Here is a 23,975-nt window from a genome sequence, read left to right as displayed (position 1 = left end):
GCGTACGTTTGGGGAACCGAAATTGGTGTTTCTCCTGCTGAGAAGCCGACTCTTCTACAGGAGGAGACGGGGGTGAGAGATCCAACACCTGGTTGATGGACGAGATAAGATCATTTACTAAGGCGCCCCCCTCAGGTGTATCAAGGTTAAGGGCGAAGTCAGGGTCAGAGCCCTGAGCTCCCACGTCCGCCTCGTCTTCCTGAGAGTCCTCAAGCTGGGATCCCGAGCAGCGTGAGGAGGCCGGGGAAGAGTCCCAGCGAGGCCGCTTAGCCGGTCTGGGACTGCGGTCCGGGCAGGAGTCCTCCGCCTGAGACCTAGGGGCTAACCTGGGTGCGCGCTGCGGCGCGGACCGAGAGGGGCCTGGAGGAGACAAGCTAACAGGGGCCGGGGCCTGTGAAGGGCCCGGTCTGGACTGCAATGCCTCAAGGAGCTTAGATGACCATTTGTCCATAGACTGTGCAATGGATTGAGAAAGTGACAGAGTTTCTAAGCGAAAGAGGCCAACACCGGTGACTCTGTCCCTGCAGCCTGCTCAGGGGGGGGCAGGGGGATCTACATGAGCCGAGGGGCCCACAAGTGCCCGAGGCTCCGGCTGAGCAAGCGTGCAGGAGTAGAGCATTGCTCACAGTGAGGGTAGGTGGATCCCGCAGGCAACATAGCCCCACAAGAGGTACAGGCCGCGAAAAAATCCTGTGCCTTAGTAGCTTTGCTCCTTGTGGACGACATGCTGTTGTCTCTTAGGAGAGTGACCACTGAGTGTGTCCTCCAGATTCCCAGTCGTGGATCCCCCGGAGCTGCAGAGCTGTGTCACTGAGAAGCATCCACCGGCAGAATGCCAAAAAAATGGCCGCCGGAGCTCTCAGGGAAGGAGTGAGGCCGAGGGCGGCGCCAGCAAAGAGCGGGAATCTGGGGTCCCCCACAGTGGTCAATGAGGGGGGAGGGAGACATGCAGGATGCTCCAGCCCTCACATCAGACGTCATGTCGGCAATCCCGCCCTTACCCCTGACAGGCAGGCCCGGGGGCGGGATTTTCGCGACTAGGCCGCGGCGAAGCCGGGGACTAAATTTGAGGCCGCGCCCGATAAGCAGGCACGGTCGGCGCGGAAGTCCTCAGTTTTACAACTACCGCGGCTTCCGGGAAGAAGGTGCGCTCCCTGTACAGTCCCCCCCATGGGGACACAGAGTACCTTCAAGTTGCAGGGCCCGGTCCCTGGGGTTGAAGAGGCTCCGGTCCGGCAGGTTCCACCAGGGGCTGCGGATGGAGCACGGTCCCAGCAAATGGATGACCGCTCAGGATCCCACTTCTCCCAGAGCCGCATAAGGGATGGTGAAGGAGACGGCATGTGGCTCCAGCCTCTGTACCCGCAATGGGTACCTCAACCTTAACAACACCGCCGACATAGTGGGGTGAGAAGGGAACATGCCGGGGGCCCCATCGGGGTCCTCTTTTCTTCCATCCGACATAACTATGTATGAGAATGCATGAGTGGATGTGTGCCTCCTTCCACACAAAGCATAAAACTGAGGAGCCAGTGGTCCACGGGAGGGTGTATAGGCAGAGGGGAGGGGTTACACTTTTAAAGTGTAATACTTTGTGTGGCCTCCAGAGGCAGAAGCTATACACCCAATTGTCTGGGTCTCCCAATGGAGCGACAAAGAAAAACAAGTGGCGCCATTTTCCAAAACCCGAAGCACTCTCATTTTTCGGGATCTATGGGCTCAGTGAAGGTTTACTGTTTGCGGCTCGAGCTGACGTTTTTAACGGTACCATTTTTGCGCAGATGCTACGTTTTGATCGCATGTTATTCCATTTTGCTGCGACCAAAAAAAGAAGGGAATTTTGTTTACTTACCGTAAATTCCTTTTCTTCTAGCTCCAATTGGGAGACCCAGACAATTGGGTGTATAGCTACTGCCTCCGGAGGCCACACAAAGTATTACACTCAAAAGTGTAAACCCCTCCCCTCTGCTATACACCCTCCCGTGCATCACGGGCTCCTCAGTTTTGGTGCAAAAGCAGGAAGGAGGAAACTTATAAATTGGTCTAAGGTAAATTCAATCCGAAGGATGTTCGGAGAACTGAAACCATGACCAAGAACAATTCAATCTGAACAACATGTGTACACAAAGAATAACAGCCCGAAGGGAACAGGGGCGGGTGCTGGGTCTCCCAATTGGAGCTAGAAGAAAAGGAATTTACGGTAAGTAAACAAAATTCCCTTCTTCTTTGTCGCTCCATTGGGAGACCCAGACAATTGGGACGTCCAAAAGCAGTCCCTGGGTGGGTAAAAGAATACCTCGATAAAAGCCGTAAAAAGGCTCCTTCCTACAGGTGGGCAACCGCCGCCTGAAGGACTCGCCTACGTAAGCTGGCATCTGCCGAGCGTAGGTATGCACTAGATAGTGCTCCGTGAAGGCGTGGAGACTCAACCAGGTAGTCGCCTGACACACCTGCTGAGCCGTAGCCTGGTGCAGCAACGCCCAGGACGCACCCACGGCTCTGGGAGAATGGGCCTTCAGCCTTGAAGGAACCGGAAGCCCAGCGGAACGGTAGGCTTCAAGAATTGGTTCCTTGATCCACCGAGCCAAGTTGACTTGGGAGCTTGCGACCCTTTACGCTGGTCAGTGACAAGGACAAGAGCGCATCCGAGCGGCGCCGTACAAGAAATGTAGAGCCTGAGTGCTCTCACCAGACCTAACAAGTGCAAATCCGTTCCACGTTGGTGAACTGGATGAGACAAAAAGAAGGTAAGAAGATATCCTGATTGAGATGAACAGAGGATACCACCTTCGGGAGAAATTCCAGAACCGAACACAGAACCAGCTTGTCCTGGTGAAACACCAGGAAGGGGGACTTTACATGACAGCGCTGCTATGTCAGACACTCTGCGGAGTGACGTGACTGCCACTAGGAAGACCACCCTCTGCGAAAGGCGTGAAGAAGGGAATTTTGTTTACTTACCGTAAATTCCTTTTCTTCTAGCTCCAATTGGGAGACCCAGACAATTGGGTGTATAGCTACTGCCTCCGGAGGCCGCACAAAGTACTACACTTAAAAGTGTAAGGCCCCTCCCCTTCTGGCTATACACCCCCCCGTGGGAGCACGGGTCCCTCAGTTTTAGTGCAAAAGCAAGAAGGAGGAAAGCCAATAACCGTTTCAAAAACAAATTCAATCCGATAAACAATATCGGAGAACGTAACTTATCAACATGAACAACATGTGCACCCGAAAAACAAATACCCTAAGAAAAAACAGGGCGGGTGCTGGGTCTCCCAATTGGAGCTAGAAGAAAAGGAATTTACGGTAAGTAAACAAAATTCCCTTCTTTTTCGCTCCTAATTGGGAGACCCAGACAATTGGGACGTCCAAAAGCAGTCCCTGGGTGGGTAAAAGAATACCTCGTGATCGGGCTGTCAGGCAGCCCTTTCTTACAGGTGGGCCACCGCCGCCTGCAGGACTTGTCTACCTAGGCTGGCATCCGCCGAAGCGTAGGTATGCACCTGATAATGCTTGGTAAAAGTGTGCAGACTCGACCAGGTAGCCGCCTGGCACACCTGCTGAGCCGTAGCCTGATGCCGTAATGCCCAGGACGCACCCACGGCTCTGGTAGAATGGGCCTTCAGTCCAGAAGGAGTCGGAAGCCCAGCAGAACGGTAGGCGTGAACAATTGGTTCCTTGATCCACCGCGCAAGGGTGGATTTGGAAGCTTGCGACCCTTTATGCTGACCAGCGACCAGGATAAAGAGTGCATCCGAACGGCGCAGAGGCGCCGTGCGGGAAATGTAGATCCTGAGTGCTCTCACCAGGTCCAACAGATGCAAACCCTTTTCAAATTGGTGAACTGGATGCGGACACAAAGATGGTAAAGTGATATCCTGATTGAGATGAAAGGAAGATACCACCTTGGGAAGAAACTCTGGAATTGGACGCAGTACTACCTTGTCTTGGTGAAACACCAGGAAGGGAGATTTGCAAGATAACGCCGCCAGCTCTGACACTCTCCGAAGAGACGTGACCGCCACCAGAAAAGCCACTTTCTGTGAAAGCCGAGAAAAGGAAATCTCCTTCATAGGCTCGAAAGGTGGCTTCTGGAGAGCAATTAGAACCTTGTTCAGATCCCAGGGTTCCAATGGCCGCTTGTAAGGGGGAACGATATGACAAACCCCTTGCAGGAACGTGCGTACCTTAGGAAGTCGCGCCAGGCGCTTCTGAAAGAATACGGATAGCGCAGAGACTTGTCCTTTAAGGGAGCTAAGCGACAAACCTTTTTCCAACCCAGACTGCAGGAAGGAAAGAAAAATAGGCAATGCAAATGGCCAGGGAGAAACTCCCTGAGCAGAGCACCAAGATAAGAATATCTTCCACGTTCTGTGGTAGATCTTGGTGGAGGTAGGTTTCCTAGCCTGTCTCATGGTGGCAACAACATCATGAGATAAACCTGAGGTCCCTAGGATCCAGGACTCAATGGCCACACAGTCAGGTTCAGGGCCGCAGAATTCAGATGGAAAAACGGCCCTTGAGACAGCAAGTCTGGACGGCCTGGTAGCGCCCACGGTTGTCCAACCGTGAGATGCCACAGATCCGGGTACCACGACCTCCTTGGCCAGTCTGGAGCGACGAGAATGGCGCAACGGCAGTCGGACCTGATTTTGCGGAGCACTCTGGGCAACAATGCCAGAGGTGGGAACACATAAGGTAGTCGGAACTCCGACCAATCCTGAACTAAGGCGTCTGCTGCCAGAGCTCGGTGATCGTGAGACCGTGCCATGAAAACCGGGACCTTGTTGTTGTGCCGTGACGCCATCAGGTCGACGTCCGGCATCCCCCAGCGGCGACAGATCTCCTGAAACACGTCCGGGTGAAGGGACCATTCCCCTGCGTCCATGCCCTGGCGACTGAGAAAGTCTGCTTCCCAGTTTTCCACGCCTGGGATGTGAACTGCGGATATGGTGGATGCTGTGTTTTCCACCCACGTCAGAATCCGCCGGACTTCTTGAAAGGCTTGCCGACTGCGTGTTCCCCCTTGGTGGTTGATGTACGCCACCGCTGTGGAATTGTCCGACTGAATCCGGATCTGCTTGCCCTCCAGCCACTGTTGGAAGGCTCGCAGAGCAAGATAGACTGCTCTGATTTCCAGAACATTGATCTGAAGGGTGGACTCTCTCTGAGTCCACGTACCCTGAGCCCTGTGGTGAAGAAACACTGCTCCCCACCCTGATAGGCTCGCATCTGTCGTGACCACCGCCCAGGATGGGGGTAGGAACGACTTTCCTTTTGACAATGAGGTGGGAAGAAGCCACCATCGGAGAGAGTCCTTGGCTGCCTGAGAGAGGGAGACATCCCTGTCGAGGGACGTCGACTTCCCGTCCCATTGGCGGAGAATGTCCCATTGTAGAGGGCGCAGATGAAACTGCGCGAAAGGGACTGCTTCCATTGCTGCCACCATCTTCCCTAGGAAATGCATGAGGCGCCTCAAGGAGTGGGACTGGTTCTGCAGGAGAGATTGCACCCCTGTCTGCAGAGAGCACTGCTTGTCCAGTGGAAGCTTCACTATCGCTGAGAGAGTATGAAACTCCATGCCAAGATATGTTAGTGATTGGGTCGGGGTTAGATTTGACTTTGAAAAGTGGATAATCCACCCGAAACTCTGGAGAGTCTTCAGTGCCACGTTCAGACTGTGTTGGCATGCCTCTTGAGAGGGTGCCTTTATAAGTAGATCGTCCAAATACGGGATCACGGAGTGACCCTGCGAGTGCAGGACAGCTACTACTGCTGCCATGACCTTGGTGAAGACCCGAGGGGCTGTTGCCAGCCCGAAAGGTAACGCTACGAACTGCAGGTGTTCGCTCTCTATAACGAAGCGTAGAAAACGCTGATGCTCTGGCGCAATCGGCACGTGAAGATAAGCATCTTTGATGTCTATTGATGCTAAGAAATCTCCTTGAGACATTGAGGCTATGACGGAGCGTAGAGATTCCATCCGGAACCTCCTGGTTTTTACGTGTTTGTTGAGCAACTTTAGATCCAGGACGGGCCGAAAGGACCCGTCCTTCTTTGGCACCACAAACAAATTGGAGTAAAAACCGTGACCTTGTTCCTGAAGAGGAACGGAAGTCACCACTCCTTCCGCCTTTAGAGCGGCCACCGCCTGCAGCAGAGCATCGGCTCGGTCGGGCGGTGGGGAAGTTCTGAAGAAACGAGTTGGAGGACGAGAGCTGAACTCCATCCTGTACCCGTGAGACAGAATGTCCCTCACTTAACGGTCTTTGACCTGTGACAGCCAAATGTCGCCAAAGCGGGAGAGCCTGCCACCGACCGAGGATGCGGAGAGAGGAGGCTGAAAGTCATGAGGAAGCCGTCTTGGTAACGGTTCTTCCTGCTGTCTTTTTTGGGCGTGACTGAGTCCGCCAAGAATCTGAGCCTCTCTGATCCTTTTGAGTCCTTTTGGACGAGGAGAATTGGGACCTGCCTGAGCCTCGAAAGGACCGAAAACCAGACTGACCCCTCCTTTGTTGGGGCTTGTTTTGTCTGTGTTGAGGTAAGGATGAGTCCTTACCCTTGGAGTGTTTAATGATTTCATCCAAACGCTCCCCAAACAATCGGTCACGGGAAAAAGGCAAACTGGTTAAGCACTTCTTGGAAGCAGAATCTGCCTTCCATTCTCTCAACCACAGGGCTCTGCGCAAAACCACGGAGTTGGCTGACGCCACCGCCGTACGGCTCGTAGAGTCCAGGACAGCATTAATCGCGTAAGACGCGAATGCAGACATTTGAGAGGTCAATGGTGCCACCTGCGGGGCAGATGTACGTGTGACCGAGTCGACTTGTATAAGCCCAGCTGAAATGGCTTGGAGTGCCCATACGGCTGCAAAAGCTGGCGCCAACGACGCTCCAATAGCTTCATAGATGGATTTCAGCCAGAGCTCCATCTGCCTGTCAGTGGCATCTTTAAGTGCCGCTCCATCTTCTACTGCAACTAAAGATCTAGCTGCAAGCCTGGAGATTGGAGGGTCCACCTTGGGACACTGGGTCCAACCCTTGACCACGTCAGGGGGAAAAGGATAGCGTGTATCTTTAAGCCGTTTAGAAAACCGCTTCTCAGGATAAGCGTGGTGTTTCTGGATTGCATCTCTAAAGTCAGAGTGGTCCAGAAAAGTGCTTAATTTACGCTTGGGATATCTGAAATGGAATTTCTCCTGCTGTGAAGCTGCCTCCTCCGCAGGAGGAGCTGGCGGGGAAATATCTAACATCCTATTGATGGACGCTATAAGATCATTCACTATGGCGTCACCATCCGGTGTGTCCAGATTGAGAGCGGTCCCAGGATCAGAATCTTGATCAGTTACATCCGCCTCATCACCCATAGATTCGTCCCGCTGGGATCCTGACCAGTGAGACGAAGTTGAGGGCCCCTCATAACGAGCCCGCTTAGGTTGTCTGGGACTGTTGTCTGAGTCAGAATCGTCACCCTGGGGTGCATGTGACACCCCCGGAGCTTGGAAGTGTTCCAGCTGAGGGGGACCAGGGAGCAATGATGCCACAGTGTCCATGGTCTGAGTTACTGGTCTAGACTGCAATGTTTCAAGAATCTTTGACATGGTCATAGACAATCTGTCAGCAAAAGCTGCAAACTCCGTTCCTGTCACCTGGACAGCATTCACAGGTGGTACACTCTGGGTCACGTCCAGCAGAGGCCCCGGCTGTGCAAGTTGCACAGGGGCCGAGCACTGCACACAATGGGGGTCAGTGGAACCTGCCGGTAGAGCAGCCCCACATGCGGTACAGGCAGCATATAATGTCTGTGCCTTGGCACCCTTGCGTTTTGCGGACGACATGCTGTTGCCTCCTTGTAATCTAGGAGGGGGTATAGCCGAGAATCACCAGCGACCGTACAGTACAAAGTATTTGCAAACACAAAATACTCAGTATACAAACGGCACAAGTGGGGGTGAGCCCTTGAGGGCTGCTTACCGCCCGCTGAACAGCGGGTATGAGGCCGTAGAATCCCGTGTCTGGGTCTCCCCGTCTCCCCTCTGCAGCTCAGCGTGCAGGCAGGAATGGCTGCCGGCGTTCTGTGAAGAGGGGCGGACCGTGGGCGTGCCACAAACAAAGTGCGGGAAACTGCGTCCTACTGTGCCTGGTGTGAGGGCTGGAGTATGTAAAAAAGACTCCAGCCCTCAGCGCTGATGCTCTGTACAGCGTCCCGCCCTCCTCCTGACTGGCAGGTGCGGAGGCGGGAACGAACGAACTAGGCCGCAAAAGCCGGGGACTGTAGTAATAAGCGCGGCCGTGATATATGCACGGCCAGCGCGGAAGTCCCCGGCGCACCACAAGTCCCAGCCGCGTCGCAGTCCCAGCGGCCGGCGCGACCGTTCTCCCTGAGTCTACCCACTCAGCTAAGCTGAAGTGAGGAAATGGCACAAGCGCAGCAGCGCTGTTGTCCCCGGCGCACTAACACACCCAGCAATGCTGCGGTGTGCGCGCGTATGCACGGGGACACAGAGTACCTTGACGGAGCAGGGCCATGTCCCTGACGATACTCAGCTCCATATTCAGCGGCTTCTCCAGGGGCTGCGGATGGAGCACGGTCTCAGTGCCTGGAGACCGGTAAAATCCCACTTCGCCCAGAGCCCTAATGGGGATGGGGAAGGAATCAGCATGTGGGCTCCAGCCTCCGTACCCGCAATGGGTACCTCAACCTTAACAAGCACCACCGACAGAGAGTGGGGTGAGAAGGGAGCATGCTGGGGGCCCTGTATGGGCCCTCTTTTCTTCCATCCGACATAGTCAGCAGCTGCTGCTGACTAAATAGTGGAGCTATGCGTGCGTGTCTGACCTCCTTCGCACAAAGCAAAAAACTGAGGGACCCGTGCTCCCACGGGGGGGTGTATAGCCAGAAGGGGAGGGGCCTTACACTTTTAAGTGTAGTACTTTGTGCGGCCTCCGGAGGCAGTAGCTATACACCCAATTGTCTGGGTCTCCCAATTAGGAGCGAAAAAGAAAGAGAATATCCCTCATTGGCTCGAAGGGTGGATTCTGAAGAGTCGGTATCACCCTGTTCCGATCCCAGGGTTCTAGCCGACGCTTGTAAGGAGGGACTATGTGGCAAACCCCCTGCAGGAACGAGCGTACCTGAGGGAGTTTGGCTAGACGCTTTTGAAACACAAACACAGAAAGCGCTGAAACTTGTCCCTTAAGGGAACCGAGAGACAACCCCTTCTCCAGTCCGGATTGAAGGAAGGACAGAAAGTGGGCAAGGCGAATGGCCAGAGAGTAAAACTCTGATCAGAGCACCAGGATAAGAAGATCTTCCACGTCCTGTGGTAGATCTTTGGCGGACGTTGGTTGCTTGGCCTGTCTCATAGTGGCAATGACCTCTTGAGATAACCCTGAAGACGCTAGGATCCAGTACTCAATGGCTACGCAGTCAGGTTGAGGGCCGCAGAACTCAGAATGCGTCTGCCGCCAGAGCTCTGTGATCTTGAGAACGTGCCATGAATGCCGGGACCTTGTTGTTGTGCCGGGACGCCAATAGGTCGACGTCCGGCTTCCCCCAGCGGCAACAAATCTCTTGAAACACGTCCGGTCGAAGAGACCATTCCCCTGCGTCCATGCCCTGGCGACTGAGAAAGTCTGCTTCCCAGTTTTCTACGCCCGGGATGTGAACTGCGGAGATGGTGGAGGCTGTGGCTTCCGCCCACAGCAGAATCCGCCGGACTTGCTGGAAGGCTTGCCGACTGCTTGTGCCGCCTTGGTGGTTGATGTATGCCACCGCCGTGGCGTTGTCCGACTGAATTCGGATCTGCCTGCCTTCCAGCCATGGCTGGAACGCTATTAGGGCTAGAACACTGCCCTTCTCTCCAGAACATTGCTCTGGAGGGAGGACTCTGCTGAGTCCATGTACCCTGAGCCCTGTGGTGGGGGAAGACTCCCTGACAGACTCGTGTCCGCCGTGACCACAGCCCAGGATGTGGGCAGGAAGGATTTTTCCTTCGACAAGAGTGAGAAGAAGCCACCACTGAAGGGAGGCCATGGCTGCCCGAGAAGGAGCAACGTTCTTGTCGAGGGACGTCGATTTGCTGTCCCATTTGCGGAGAAAGTCCCATTAAAGTGGGCGCAGATGAATCTGCGCAAACGGAGCTGCCTCTATTGCGGCCACCAACTTCTCTAGGAAGTGCATGAGGCGCCTCAAGGGAGTGACGGGGCTCGAAGGAACGATTGCACCCCTGTCTGTAGTGAACGCTGTTTGTCCAGCGGAAGCTTCACTATCGCTGAGAGAGTATGAAACTCCATGCCGAGATATGTCAGTGATTGGGTCGGTGCCAATTTTGAGTTTAGGAAAAATTGATGAACCACCCGAATCTCTGGAGAGTCTCTAGAGCAATGTTCAGTCTGTGTTGGCATGCCATCCGAGAGGGGGCCTTGACCAGCAGATTGCCTGAGAGAGTAGGACCGCTACCACCGTTGTCATGACCTTGGTGAAGGCCCGTAGGGCTGTCACCAGGCCGAAAGTTAGTGCCACGAACTGAAGGTGTTCGTTCCCTATGGCGAAGCGCAGGAAGCGCTGATATTCTGGTACAAACGGCACGTGGAAATAAGCATCCCTGATGTCGATTGATGCTAGGGAACCTCCTTGGGCCATCAAAGGTGATGGCAAGCGGAGAGCTTCCATCCGGAACCTTCAGGTTCTCCGTCCGTTGAGCCGTGTGAAGTCCAGAACGGGGCGGAGTAATCCGTCCTATCTGGTACCACGAACAAGCTGGAGTAAAAAACCGCGACTACGTTCTTGAAGGGGAACGAGGATCGCAACTCCTCCTGCCTTCGGAGTGTTCACCGACTGGAAACGTGCATCGGCTCGCTCGGGGGACGGAGATGCTGTGAATCAACGAGTCGGAGGACGAGAACTGAGCTCTATCCTGTGACCGTAAGACAGAATGTCTCCTACATCGGTCTTGGACATGTGGGGATCACTCCCCTGACCTGGACCGCCATGCAGAAAAGGTTCTCTGTGCACGGCGGAGGATGAAAATACCACCGCCTGAGACGTCAAAGACGCTAGTTGCGGAGCACAGGATGACCGCATTGATCTGCGACAGAGCAGCTGAGATAGCCTGGAGTGCCCACCCCTGCAAAGGCTGGGGCAACGGACGCGCCTATGGCTTCATAGATGGATCCCATTAGGAGTTCTATCTGTCTGTCCGTGGCATTCTTGAGCGTGGACCCGCCAGCCACTGCTACTACTGATCTAGCCGCCAGTCCGAGACTGGCGGGCACCTTATGACACTGAGCCGAAACCTTAACAACGTCAGAGGGGAAGGGACAACGTGTGTTATAAGGCGTTCAGTAAAACGCTTGTTCGGGAAGGTGTGCTTCTGGACAGAATCTGTGAAGCCTTGAGAGCCACGTCCGGACAGAGTCCTGGGTTGCGACCTCCGCCCCATCCTCTAGAGGGCCCTCAAGCTGAGACCCTAGAAGTCGGGGGAAGATTCCAAGCAAGGCTGCTTAGCCGGACTGGGACTGCGGTTCGTGCTGGAGTTTACCACGTACTAACTAGAGGCCACCCCAGGAACACGCTTCGTCGCAGACCGAGGGAGGCCTGGGGCGATCCCGCAGTGCCCGGGGCCTGTGTAAGGGGCCGGTCTGGACTGCAAACTCCTAGTCTCTTAGCCGACCATTTGTCCATAGCCTGAGACATGGATAATGAAAATGACCCAGAGAGTGTCTCAGCAAAGCTGTAACTCTGTCCCTGCCGCCTGGACAGGGAACGCCGGCGAAGCTCAACCAGTGAAACTGCATTCAAACATTATATAGCCATATATAGAGTGTATCCCATATACAGTTCATCACACTAGGGGGCCCAGCATCGAGAAGAAGCCCCCTGGTGTACCGACCCTGAAGCAGTATGTGCTGCTGAAAACATGGCTGTCTGTCGGCGTGTACAGTGGAGGGGGGAGCCGTTGGCGTAACCCCAAAAGTGCAGGAATCTGGTGCCCTGAGCGAAACATGAGGGAGGCGGAGGACAGCCAAGTGTGCTCCAGCCGTCACTGCTAGCCTCCGACTGACCGTCCCGCCCTTCCCCCTGACTGGCAGGGCCAGGGACGAGAGTTTAAGGCGCTAGGCCGCAAAAGCCGGGAACTAAAGTTACAGACCGCGGCCGGCAAGCAGGCGCGGTCGGCGCGGTAGTCGCCAAGTCTGAGGCGAAGCTGCTCTCTGCACCGTCCCCAAGGGGACACTGAGTCCTTGAGGGGATCAGTTCCGTAGCGTGATTAGTGAGGGGGGCGGAGGACAGCGAAGTGTGCTCCGGCCCTCACTGTCAGCGTCAGCCCGACTGTCCCGCCCTTCCTCCTGACTGGCAGGTCCGGGGGTGGTATAATCATTGAACAGTGCCCGGGGCTGGACTGTAAGGCTTCTCTAGGAGTAGCCAAAAAGCAACAGTGCGACCATACAACAAGTATATATATATATATATATATATATATATATATATATATTCTGGTGATCACACAACCGCTGTGAGCGGTCGGTAAGCAGCACCTGAGGTGCTGGCCCCACTGAGTGCCGAAGTGTATATATGTGTATATATATATATATATATATATATATATATATATATATATATATATATATATATATATATATATATATATATATATATATATATATATATATATATATATATATATACACTTCGGCACTCAGTGGGGCCAGCACCTCAGGTGCTGCTTACCGACCGCTCACAGCGGTTGTGTGATCACCAGAATCCGTGCCCGGGCCCCCCTGATGTTGTCTCTCCTCTCCAGCGCCAGAAGTGCTGACAGTAATGGCTGCCGGCGTTCTGTGGGGAGGATGGGGCCGTGGGCGTGCCCTAAAAAGTGCGGGAATCTAGTGCCCCACTGTGCTGAGTGAGGGGGGAGGAGGATACAGAGTATGCTCCAGCCCTCAGTGCTGCCGTCCTGTGCAGCGTCCCGCCCTTCCCCTGACTGGCAGGCCTGTGGGCGGGAATAAGCGAAACTAGGCCGCAAAAGCCGGGGACTAAAGTTATAAGCGCGGCCGGCAAATAAGCACGGCCGGCGCGGTAGTCCCCGGCGCACTAACACACCCAGCAGTGCTGCAGTGTGTATGGCACAAGCGCTCCATGCGCGGTCCCCACGGGGACACAGAGTACCTCACAGTAGCAGGGCCTTGTCCCTGACGATATGAATCCAAGAGAACACAGTCCTGCACCACCCCTGACGATACCCGGCTCCTGTCCAGCAGATTCCCAGGGGCTGCGGAGGGAGCACCGATTAGGATCCCACTTCACCCAGAGCCCTGAAGGGATGGGGAAGGAAAACAGCATGTGGCTCCTGCCTGTGTACCCGCAATGGGTACCTCAACCTTAACAACACCGCCGACAAGAGTGGGGTGAGAAGGGAGCATGCTGGGGGCCCTGTTATGGGCCCTCTTTTCTTCCATCCGACCTAGTCAGCAGCTGCTGCTGACTAAGATGTGGAGCTATGCGTGGATGTCAGCCTCCTTCGCACAAAGCATAAAAACTGAGGAGCCCGTGATGCACGGGAGGGTGTATAGCAGAGGGGAGGGGTTTACACTTTTGAGTGTAATACTTTGTGTGGCCTCCGGAGGCAGTAGCTATACACCCAATTGTCTGGGTCTCCCAATGGAGCGACAAAGAAAACAAACTTAATTTTGGCGTTTGGAATATTTTTTGCTGCTACACCATTTACTGATCAGATTAATTGAATTTATATTTTGATAGATCAGGCATTTCTGAACCAAAATTTATTTTTTTTAACCCTTTAATTTTCAATGGAGCCAATGTGGTGTGAATTGAACTTAGGTGTTTTTTTTTTAAATTAAAAAAAAAAAAACAAAAACCACTTTTATTTTGCTAGTCCCCCTAGGGGGTTATTAGAATCAGCAGTCTAATCGCTTGTTCATTACTCCTGATCATAGCTACACAGCTCAGACCAGAAGAAATGCTGCGCTCCTCTTACAGCCAGCGCTCTGCCGGCAGTAAGAGGAAAGGAGTCATGATGGCGACAGGAGTCATCATATGACACAATGCTACCTTGCCAACCATCGGCTTCCCCATGACCACGTCACTGGACCTCCGATGGTGGCAGGGAAAGGAGTCTTCCCTGCCAGTGCCATTTACATCGCGCTGTCACATTATGACAGCACGATCTAAGGGTTAACAGGCGCAAGTGGATCGCAGATCCACCTGCGCCTGAAAGCTGCACATGTCAGCTGTTCAAATCAGCTGATGTGTGCGGGACTCGCCGCCAGCTCACTGCAGCAGCTGATGGCGATTAACCCGACATCAGCCATGACGTTCCGACTAGGTCATGTGTCGTAAAGAGGTTAAGGTAAGGGCTTGCTCACATTAGCATTTTAATCGATCGAGTGCAATGTGAGAAAATCTTGCGTTGCACACGGACCAATGTTAATCAGTGATGCAAGTCAGACCTGTGATTTTTTTTTTTTTCTCATGTTTATTTGGCATGGGCAAAAATTTTTTTAATTATGATGCGATTGGCAGCATATCTCAGATCATGCGCACCCATACAAGTCTATGGGCGCGTGTGAAACATCAGACTGTGCAGTCTCATATACACAGAGAAAATGCCAAAAGGAAAAACCACCTGGGACGGCTCCGGACTAATCTCATCTCTGGCTATGGTCCAAGTCAGATCTTTACAGGACCTGGTCCATCGGCTACATTAACATTTCATGTCCACCAGATGGGAACCTTTAACATCTGCAAAAGCCACAGATGCCGGGAGGTAGGAGGCTGCTCCTGAGGCTACCAAGATCACCGACGCAGCCACTGGACCGGGCATTGTCAATCATTTTTTCAGCAATTCTAACAGCAGTTCATTGATGTTAGTATCAGTTTACATTAATTTCATCCTTACTGTAAACATATCAACATGAGTGAAGTACACAGCTGCAGTATAAAGTATGGGGGTAAAGCAGCTTCCATAATCTCAAAAAATGCTAGTTCTGATTAGACATACCTCTACGTAGTCCCTGAAAAGATATCGCTTGTATTTGTCCTTCAGTTCTTCGTTAGGCAGTAAAGGAAAAACAAAATCTTCTGGTGTCCGGAGCAAGCATTCCTGGGCCATGCAAGAAATCCCTTGTGGAAAAAAAAAAAAAAAAGCGGAATGAGATGGAGGGAGGAAACGATACATCAATGCCCCGATCGAGGAGCAGAAAGCGCAACACATTGTGTAATGATCTTACCAACGCCGACTCCATCTTTCACTAGAACTGTGCAATGCTGCTCCCAACAGCTGCGGCAAAACTGGTGCTGACAGGCGAGGGACAGCAGGTTCTCCTTCCGGACAAACTGCATGCAGACCGCGCAGTGATGGGAGGAATGTGCCATAACCTGAGGACGAAGAGGGAAGAGGGCGCTCAGACTGCAGGTCGCACCCTCCATAGGCAAAGACCAGTAGAGACCAGATACATAGGCCGATAATCTACAATAGGTGACAGATCTCACTGGTGACCTGGTCTACTGCCAGATAGAGCCATACTGGACATTAACCGGTTAGTCTCAAGCCCTTTAATGGTTAAATAATTAATGGATAGTTAAAACAAGACAAGACCGGAGGGATTTTTAATTCCATTGTTTACTGCTCTTGGCCACCTCTGCAAGGAGAGCAGCTCTTACAAGTTCTTTTCTCCAGAGCTTGTGAGTGCTGCTCTGAAGTTGGCCAGACCGCTGGATCCGGACAGCTTCAGTCTCCTCCGATGTTGTAGAGTCAATATTGTCCCTGCTTGCAGCACATTGTCCAGGCTAGTGATGTGGTCATGCCGATGGTCGGAGCTGCATCAGCGGCATGTCACTCCCGGCAAGCATGAAGCCAAGAGGCAGGGGAGTGAAGAATTCCTGATTGAGAACAACTCTTTTAAAAGGTTTGGCCAGGGCTCACATACTGATGATCTACGCAAAAGAGGTCACCAATATCAGATCATTAGGGATTTGAGGCGTTGCAGGTCAACCAGTAAGCCAGTCCAGGTCTGGACACCGTGTACAATCAGATGGGGCAGGTTTGTGTTGGTATTGATCATGTTGGTGCCCGGTATTAAACCTCCACCGATCGGTTATTGATGACCTCAGACTACATTAGATTCTACCTCCGCTGTGGTTGAGCAGTAGAAGGATCTGTGTGGAGTACATTCATCAGGACAAAGTACACAAAGAGCTCACATGTTTAGACGATAGCGGCTGTACCCTGGCGTCGACCAACAACTGGACAGAATTCAGTTTATGCCTAGAAAGAGGAAAACAATGAGATCATTAGGAGGCATGCAGCGAGGAAAGCATGCTCGGGAGGAAGGAGTGTGCACGGCCATGAGGATCTGCTCTAAAAAGGCGTCTCCATTCAGCACACACGGGGGTAAAAGCTGTACACACACTAGAGAGTGATAATGGCCAAATATTTTAGGAGTTTTATGGGGTCCCTACCTACATAAAATGACCGGGGAGAGGAGGATTGGACAGCTGGATTTCAACATGTCCAATCCTTTTGTTCTCCAGGGACATAAGCCGCCATCATGGGTAACGGAGTGAATAAAGTATACGTATGTAAAAAGCTGCCCATACATATCAAATGGCTTTCGACCCAGTGTTCATTAGGCAGAAAGCCACCTCACTACCCCCTTCTATAATCATATGACGCACAGCCTGGAGTTCATGTGTTATCAACGGGGAGATAGGAGAAAGTGTCTGGCAGCGGCTTAAACATATTGAGCATTGAAATTCCAAAGTGCCAGAAACTTCTTTTCCGAGAATTCGTCTGTGCCTCCCCCAATGACACGGACAAGAAATCTCCATTATAGGAGGGGGCAGATAGCCAGGGCGACGTACTGAACACGACGAGCTCTGCAGCCGCAAAGGCCAACTATGAAACAGGAGACAATCGGAAAAGCTGATCCTGCAGTCATCTGAGAAAGCACAGACGTCCCCGAGTCAAGACGCGACCTCCCCGTGCAGCCTCGCCCCGGATCTGCCCGAGCAGACAACCTCCCCAGCCCCAAATCATCCCGTGGACTCGCCCTACGTCATGCAGAGGAATCAGCACTTTCAGCTTCTCTCGTATTGATCCATCAAGCCTTCTCCACTCACATCCAAAGCTGCAAGAATTAATATAGAAACAGAGGACTGATGGGCTCATATAGGCTGATGGCAATATTAGTATTAAATCCCAAATGTTGGGGTCAGAAAGAAAAAAAAAAAAAACCTTTAGTGCAAATCGATCCTATAATGGAACATTGATTTCCAGAGGCAATGTACAGAGACCGGGAAATGTCATTAGGAGGCTTAAGAGACCTTAAAGGGGATTTCTGTCTTCAGTAAAGTGTTCTCAAAGTGCAATTCAATGTTACACCAGAAAAAAATAAACCCAAAAACCTCAAGATCCAGTTTTTCTCCACTGCTGTCGTTTGTCTGCAGCGCTGCAAACAATCACTGAGCTCAGTGGTGCTCCTGATTTAGGCGACGCAAGCCACTATGCTCAGTGATTGGCTGCAGCACTGACTGGTCTGAGGAAAGTACTGCCGACACAGAGACCGACACACAGAGACCGACACACAGAGACCGACACACAGAGACCGACACACAGAGACCGACACACAGAGACCGACACACAGAGACCGACACACAGAGACCGACACACAGAGACCGACACACAGAGACCGACACACAGACACCGACACACAGAGACCGACACACAGAGACCGACACACAGAGACCGACACACAGAGACCGACACACAGAGACCGACACACAGAGACCGACACACAGAGACCGACACACAGAGACCGACACACAGAGACCGACACACAGAGACCGACACACAGAGACCGACACACAGAGACCGACACACAGAGACCGACACACAGAGACCGACACACAGAGACCGACACACAGAGACCGACACACAGAGACCGTCACACCATTGAGACTAGATGAGCACAATGGTTAACTGAAAATGGAATACTCCTTTAAATGGGGAAGAGGAAGGGGTGGGGGGGGGGGGGATGAAGCTTCAGCAGACTAACATTGTAAGAGCCTAAAAACTCACCGCTCTAATATCTCTGAGACTTGCCAATGAAAATGAACCAAGATGAGTTTCGCCACTGAATGGGATACCTAAGGGGGAGAGAAAAAAAAACCCCTTAAATTATATACTATGCAATTCCTTAAACCCATCATATTATAATTTAGAAAATCTGAAGTCCAGAGGTACATGATAATCTGGTGCGGAGACTTTTCGGATTACAGCTCTGCTCCCACAGTCATGGCTTCTGTTTGTTTGTGGACTCCCAGTGATTACAATGATCACAGGAACAGGGGTGCTGGGGCTCTTACCTGAATAACCAAACAATCGCACATGCAGCCACTGTTTTATTCACTACTCATGGCTATGATGCTGCTCAAATCAGGCAGCAGACATAGGACCCCCGCGGACCAGACCCTCATCACCGATCAAGTAAATAAGGGAGAAGTTCCAATTATGAAAAATTGAATAAGGGGCTCCGCTATTTTATTTTTGATTGTTCCAGTGCTTCTTCAGTAAGTGCATCGCTGTTATTCTTTTCGAGCGCCCAATAATCCAGGTTCCATTGGTGCTGAATTTTACATGTTCTATTCTACGTGTTCATATGCAGAGAATGCTGACTTCACATCACTGTGCTGCGCGGAACGACACTGCTGCAGAGCACCGGAGGAACGGGAGAGAAGCCAGCATATGGTGGGAAGGGGGGGGGGGGGGGGTTAACATGCGTATGTTGGCTCAAATTATATAGAGGGGAGGGGTCCTATGTGGGGGCTTCATAGTGTATAGAGAGGGTCCATGTGGGGGCTTCATAGTGTATAGAGAGGGTCCTATGTGGGGGCTTCATAGTGTATAGAGAGGGTCCATGTGGGGGCTTCATAGTGTATAGAGAGGGTCCATGTGGGGGCTTCATAGTGTATAGAGAGGGTCCTATGTGGGGGCTTCATAGTGTATAGAGAGGGTCCTATGTGGGGGCTTCATAGTGTATAGAGGGGGTCCTATGTGGAGGCTACATAGTGTATAGAGAGGGTCTATTGGGGGGCTCAGTGTATATAGAGGGTCTATGTGGGGGGCTCACAGTATATAGGAGGGCTATGTTGGAGCTCACACAGTATATAAAGGTTGTGTTGAGGCTCATACTGTATGTAGGGGGATGTGTGGGTACTCATACTGCACATGGGAGGGCTGTGAGGACTCACTGTATGTAGAGGGTCTGTCTGTGAGCTCATAGTATATAGGAGGGCTATGTTGGATCTCATACAGTATATGGGGGGGCTGTGTAAGGGCTCATACTGTATTTAGGAGGCTATACGGGGGCTCAAACTGTATATAAGGGGTTCATACTGTAAATAGGGGGTTATGTGGAGGCTCACTATATAGAGTAGGGTTGTGTATTAGCTCATACTATATAGTGACGACAGCATTCTTAATTCTGCTCAATATTAGGTGATAAAATGAAAATTACTATGAATGAATAATAAATGTTATTAATATTGAGCAGAATTAATTTTAGCCTATTGGTTCGGCCCTCCACATCAAAGGCTCTCACGTGACCCCCTCGGGAAAAAGAGAATTTTGTTACTTACCGTAAATTCTTTTTCTTATAGTTCCGTATTGGGAGACCCAGACATTGGGTGTATAGCTTCTGCCTCCGGAGGCCACACAAAGTACTACACCAAAAAGTGTAGCTCCTCCCTCTGAGCCTATACACCCCCTGGAGAACCAGATCTAGCCAGTTTAGTGCAAAAGCTGAAGGAGAACAGCCACCCACAAGTAAAAACAGAGCAAGAACCGGAACAACCGGAGACTCTGTCCACGACAACAGCCGGTGAAAACACACGGAACAAAAAAGTGCCAACAGGCAACAGGGAGGGAGCTGGGTCTCCCAATACGGAACTATAAGAAAAAGAATTTACAGTAAACAAAATTCTCTTTTTCTTTACGTTCCTATGGGAGACCCAGACATTGGGACGTCTCAAAGCAGTCCATGGGTGGGAATAAACAGAAAAACTGAGAAGTAGGCAGAGCCTAACTTCACAAATGGGCGACAGCCGCCTGAAGGATGCGTCTGCCCAAGCTCGCATCTGCCGAAGCATGAGCATGCACTTGGTAGTGCTTTGAAAAGGTATGCAGGCTAGTCCAAGTGGCAGCCTGACAGACTTGCTGAGCCGTAGCTTGGTGCCTGAAAGCCCAAGAGGCACCGACCGCTCTGGTCGAGTGTGCCTTGATCCCCGGCGGGGGAGGCACCTGAGAACACTGGTAGGCATCCCAAATGGTCGACCTAATCCAACGGGCTAAGGTCGGCTTAGAAGCAGAGAGGCCCTTACGCCGACCTGTGGTTAGCACAAAAAGAGAGGTGCACCGCCTAAGAGCAGCGGTGCGAGACACATAGATCCGGAGCGCCCGCACCAGATCCAGAGTATGCAACGCTTTTTCAAAGCGATGAACAGGAGCCGGACAAAAGGAAGGCAGGGTAATGTCCTGGTTAAGGTGGAAAGGAGAAACCACCTTAGGGAGAAAGTCCGGAGTCGGACGGAGAACCACCTAGTCTTGATGAAAAACCAAAAAAAGGTGACTCCGAAGAGAGCGCAGCCAAATCAGAGACTCTCCTGAGGGAAGTTATGGCCACTAGAAAGACCACTTTCTGTGAAAGACGAAAAAGAAACCTCCCTAAGAGGCTCAAAGGGGGGTTTCTGCAAGGCCGTGAGGACCAAATTGAGGTCCCAGGGATCCAAGGGCCGCCGGTAAGGCGGAATGATGTGAGACGCGCCCTGCATGAAGGTGCGGACCTGAGCCAGCCGGGCGATACGCCTCTGGAACAGCACTGACAGAGCCGAGACTTGTCCCTTGAGAGAATTGAGGGACAGTCCTAGCTGCAGACCGGACTGTAGAAAGGACAGAAGGGTTGGCAAGGAAAAAAGGCCAAGGAGCATGGCCGGAAGAGCGACACCAGGACAGGAAAATTTTCCAAGTCCTGTGATAGATTTTGGCCAAGGAAGACTTCTGGGCCTGAGTCATAGTGGAAATGACTTCAGGAGGAATACCAGAAGCCGTCAAGATCCAGGACTCAAGAGCCACGCCGTCAATCTGAGAGCCTCAGAATTCTGGCGGAAAAACGGACATGTGAGAGAAGGTCTGGACGGTCCGGAAGATGCCACGGCACCTCTACGGACAGATGGAGCAGGTCTGTGTACCAAGCTCGCCTGGGCCAGTCCGGAGCAATGAGGATGACCCGACGGCCCTCCATTCTGATCTTGCGCAGGACTCTGGGCAAGAGAGCTAGAGGGGAAAACACGTAGGACAGACGAAACTGGGACCAATCTTGAACCAGAGCGTCCGCTGCAAAGGCCTGAGGATCGTGGGAGCGAGCCACGTAAACCGGAACCTTGTTGTTGTGACGGGATGCCATTAGGTCCACGTCCGGAGTGCCCCACTTGCGGCAGATTGACTGAAACACTGCCGGGTGCAGGGACCACTCGCCACTGTCCACGGTTTGACGGCTGAGATAATCTGCCTCCCAGTTTTCCACGCCTGGGATGTGGACTGCGGATATGGTGGACTTGGAGTCCTCCGCCCATTGAAGGATGCGTTGTACCTCCAACATTGCCAGGCGGCTGCGTGTCCCGCCCTGGTGATTGATGTAGGCAACCGCTGTCGCGTTGTCTGACTGGACTCGAATGTGCCTGCCCGCCAATAGGTGGTGAAAAGCTAGGAGAGCCAGGAGCACGGCTCTGGTTTCCAGCACATTGATCGAGAGGGCTGACTCGGACGGAGTCCAAGTGCCCTATGCTCGGTGGTGGAGACATACCGCTCCCCAGCCGGATAGACTGACATCCGTGGTGAGGACCACCCAGGACGGAGCCAGGAAGGAGCGTCCCTGAGACAGAGAGAGGGGCCGAAGCCACCACTGAAGAGAGCTCCTGGTCTGTGGCGACAGAGCCACTAGCCTGTGCAAGGAGGAAGGCCGCTTGTCCCAACAGCGGAGAATGTCCAGCTGCAGAGGACGCAGATGGAACTGGGCAAAGGGAACAGCCTCCATTGACGCCACCATCTGACCCAGCACCTGCATCAGGTGCCTGATGGAATAACGGCGGGGCCTCAGCAGAGAGCGCACCGCCAGTTGGAGGGACTGCTGTTTGATCAAGGGCAACTTCACAAGTGCCGGCAGAGTCTCGAACTGCATCCCTAGGTACGTGAGCCTCTGGGTCGGAGTCAGAGTGGATTTGGGCAGATTGACAAGCCACCCGAATTGGGCTAGAGTGGCGAGAGTGAGCGAGACACTCCGCTGACAGTCTGCGCTGGATGAAGCCTTGACAAGAAGGTTGTCCAGGTAAGGAATCACTGCCAACCCCTGGAGGTGCAGAACCGCAATCACTGCTGCCATGACCTTGGTGAATACCCGAGGGGCCGTGGCTAACCCGAAGGGGAGAGCCGCGAATTGGAAATGTTCCTCTCAGATTGCAAAACGTAGCCAACGCTGGTGTGAAACTGCAATTGGCACATGCAGATAGGCATCTCTGATGTCGATGGATGCCAGGAAATCCCCTTGGGTCATTGAGGCAATGACTGACCGCAGAGATTCCATGCGAAAATGCCTGAACATGCTTGTTGAGAAGCTTGAGATCCAGGATGGGCCGGAAGGAACCGTCCTTCTTGGGGACTAGGAAGAGATTTGAGTAGAAACCTCTGAACCGTTCCCGGGCGGGAACCGGTACAATTACTCCGTTGGCCTGCAAGGATGCCACGGCCTGAGAGAAGGCGGCGGCCTTGGAACAGGGGGGAGTGGACAGAAAAAATCTGTTTGGCGGGCTGGAAGAGAATTCTATCCTGTAGCCGTGGGAGATGACATCCCGCTCCCACTGATCGGAGACGTGTTGAAACCACGCGTCGCCAAAGTGGGAGAGCCGGCCACCGACTAAGGACGTTGCTGGCGCGGACAGTCAAGAGGAGGCTGCCTTAGTGGCAGCAGCTCCTGCGGTCTTCTGTGGACGCGCCTTTGTGTGCCAGTTGGATTTTTGGTCCTTGGCTGAGTTAGTGGACGAGGCCGAGGGCTTAGAGGACGACCAGTTGGAGGAACGAAAGGAACGAAACCTCGACTGGTTCCTACCCTGGACAGGTTTCCTGGTTTTGGTTTGTGGCATGGAAGTACTCTTCCCGCCAGTAGCTTCCTTAATAATTTCATCCAGTTGTTCACCGAACAGCCGGGACCCAGCAAAAGGGAGCCCAGCAAGGTACTTCTTTGAAGAAGCATCTGCCTTCCACTCTCGAAGCCACAAGATCCTGCGGATAGCGAGGGAATTAGCCGAAGCCACCGCAGTGCGGTGAGAAGCCTCCAGAATGGCAGACATGACATAGGATGAAAAAGCGGAAGCTTGGGAAGTTAAGGCAACCATTTCGGGCATAGATTCCCTGGCGAGGGAATGCATCTCCTCTAGAGAAGCAGAGATTGCTTTGAGAGCCCACACTGCTGCAAAAGTCGGGGAAAACGCGGCCCCCGCCTCTTCATACACGGATTTGGCCAGAAGGTCAACCTGGCGGTCAGTGGAATCCTTAAGAGGGGTGCCATCAGCCACTGAAACAACGGTCCGGGCTGAGAGTCTAGACACCGGGGGGGGGGGTCTACCTTTGGTGAATGAGCCCACTCCTTGACCACCTCAGGTGGAAAGGGAAAACGGTCATCAGAACCACGCTTTGGGAAGCGTTTGTCAGGACAGGCCCTAGGCTTGGTCACAGCGGCCTGAAAACTGGAGTGGTTAAAGAACACACTCCTAGTCCTCTTAGGCGAGGTAAACTGGTGCTTTTCTGCCAGAGAAAGTTGCTCCTCTGATACTGGCGGATTGAGGTCCAGTACAGAATTAATGGACGCAATCAAATCACTAACATCTGAGTCACTTTCGGACAGATCAA

General features: G+C 52.7%; 1 protein-coding gene across 1 annotated transcript in view; it reads right to left on the bottom strand.

The window, feature by feature from the left end:
• Nucleotides 1-23,975, bottom strand: part of ARIH2 (ariadne RBR E3 ubiquitin protein ligase 2) — a 74,747-nt gene that overhangs the window by 32,825 nt on the left and 17,947 nt on the right. Inside the window, exons 3-6 of the mRNA XM_075320737.1 lie at nucleotides 18,096-18,163; nucleotides 16,220-16,283; nucleotides 15,247-15,394; nucleotides 15,018-15,139 (exon numbers count right to left, since the gene is read on the bottom strand). Coding sequence (XP_075176852.1) covers nucleotides 15,018-15,139; nucleotides 15,247-15,394; nucleotides 16,220-16,283; nucleotides 18,096-18,163 — 402 coding nt within the window. The remainder of the gene's footprint in view (nucleotides 1-15,017; nucleotides 15,140-15,246; nucleotides 15,395-16,219; nucleotides 16,284-18,095; nucleotides 18,164-23,975) is intronic.

Source organism: Anomaloglossus baeobatrachus, chromosome 8 (assembly GCF_048569485.1).
Source record: "Anomaloglossus baeobatrachus isolate aAnoBae1 chromosome 8, aAnoBae1.hap1, whole genome shotgun sequence".
Lineage (NCBI taxonomy): Eukaryota > Metazoa > Chordata > Amphibia > Anura > Aromobatidae > Anomaloglossus > Anomaloglossus baeobatrachus.
This window is presented reverse-complemented; position numbering and strand designations above follow the sequence as displayed.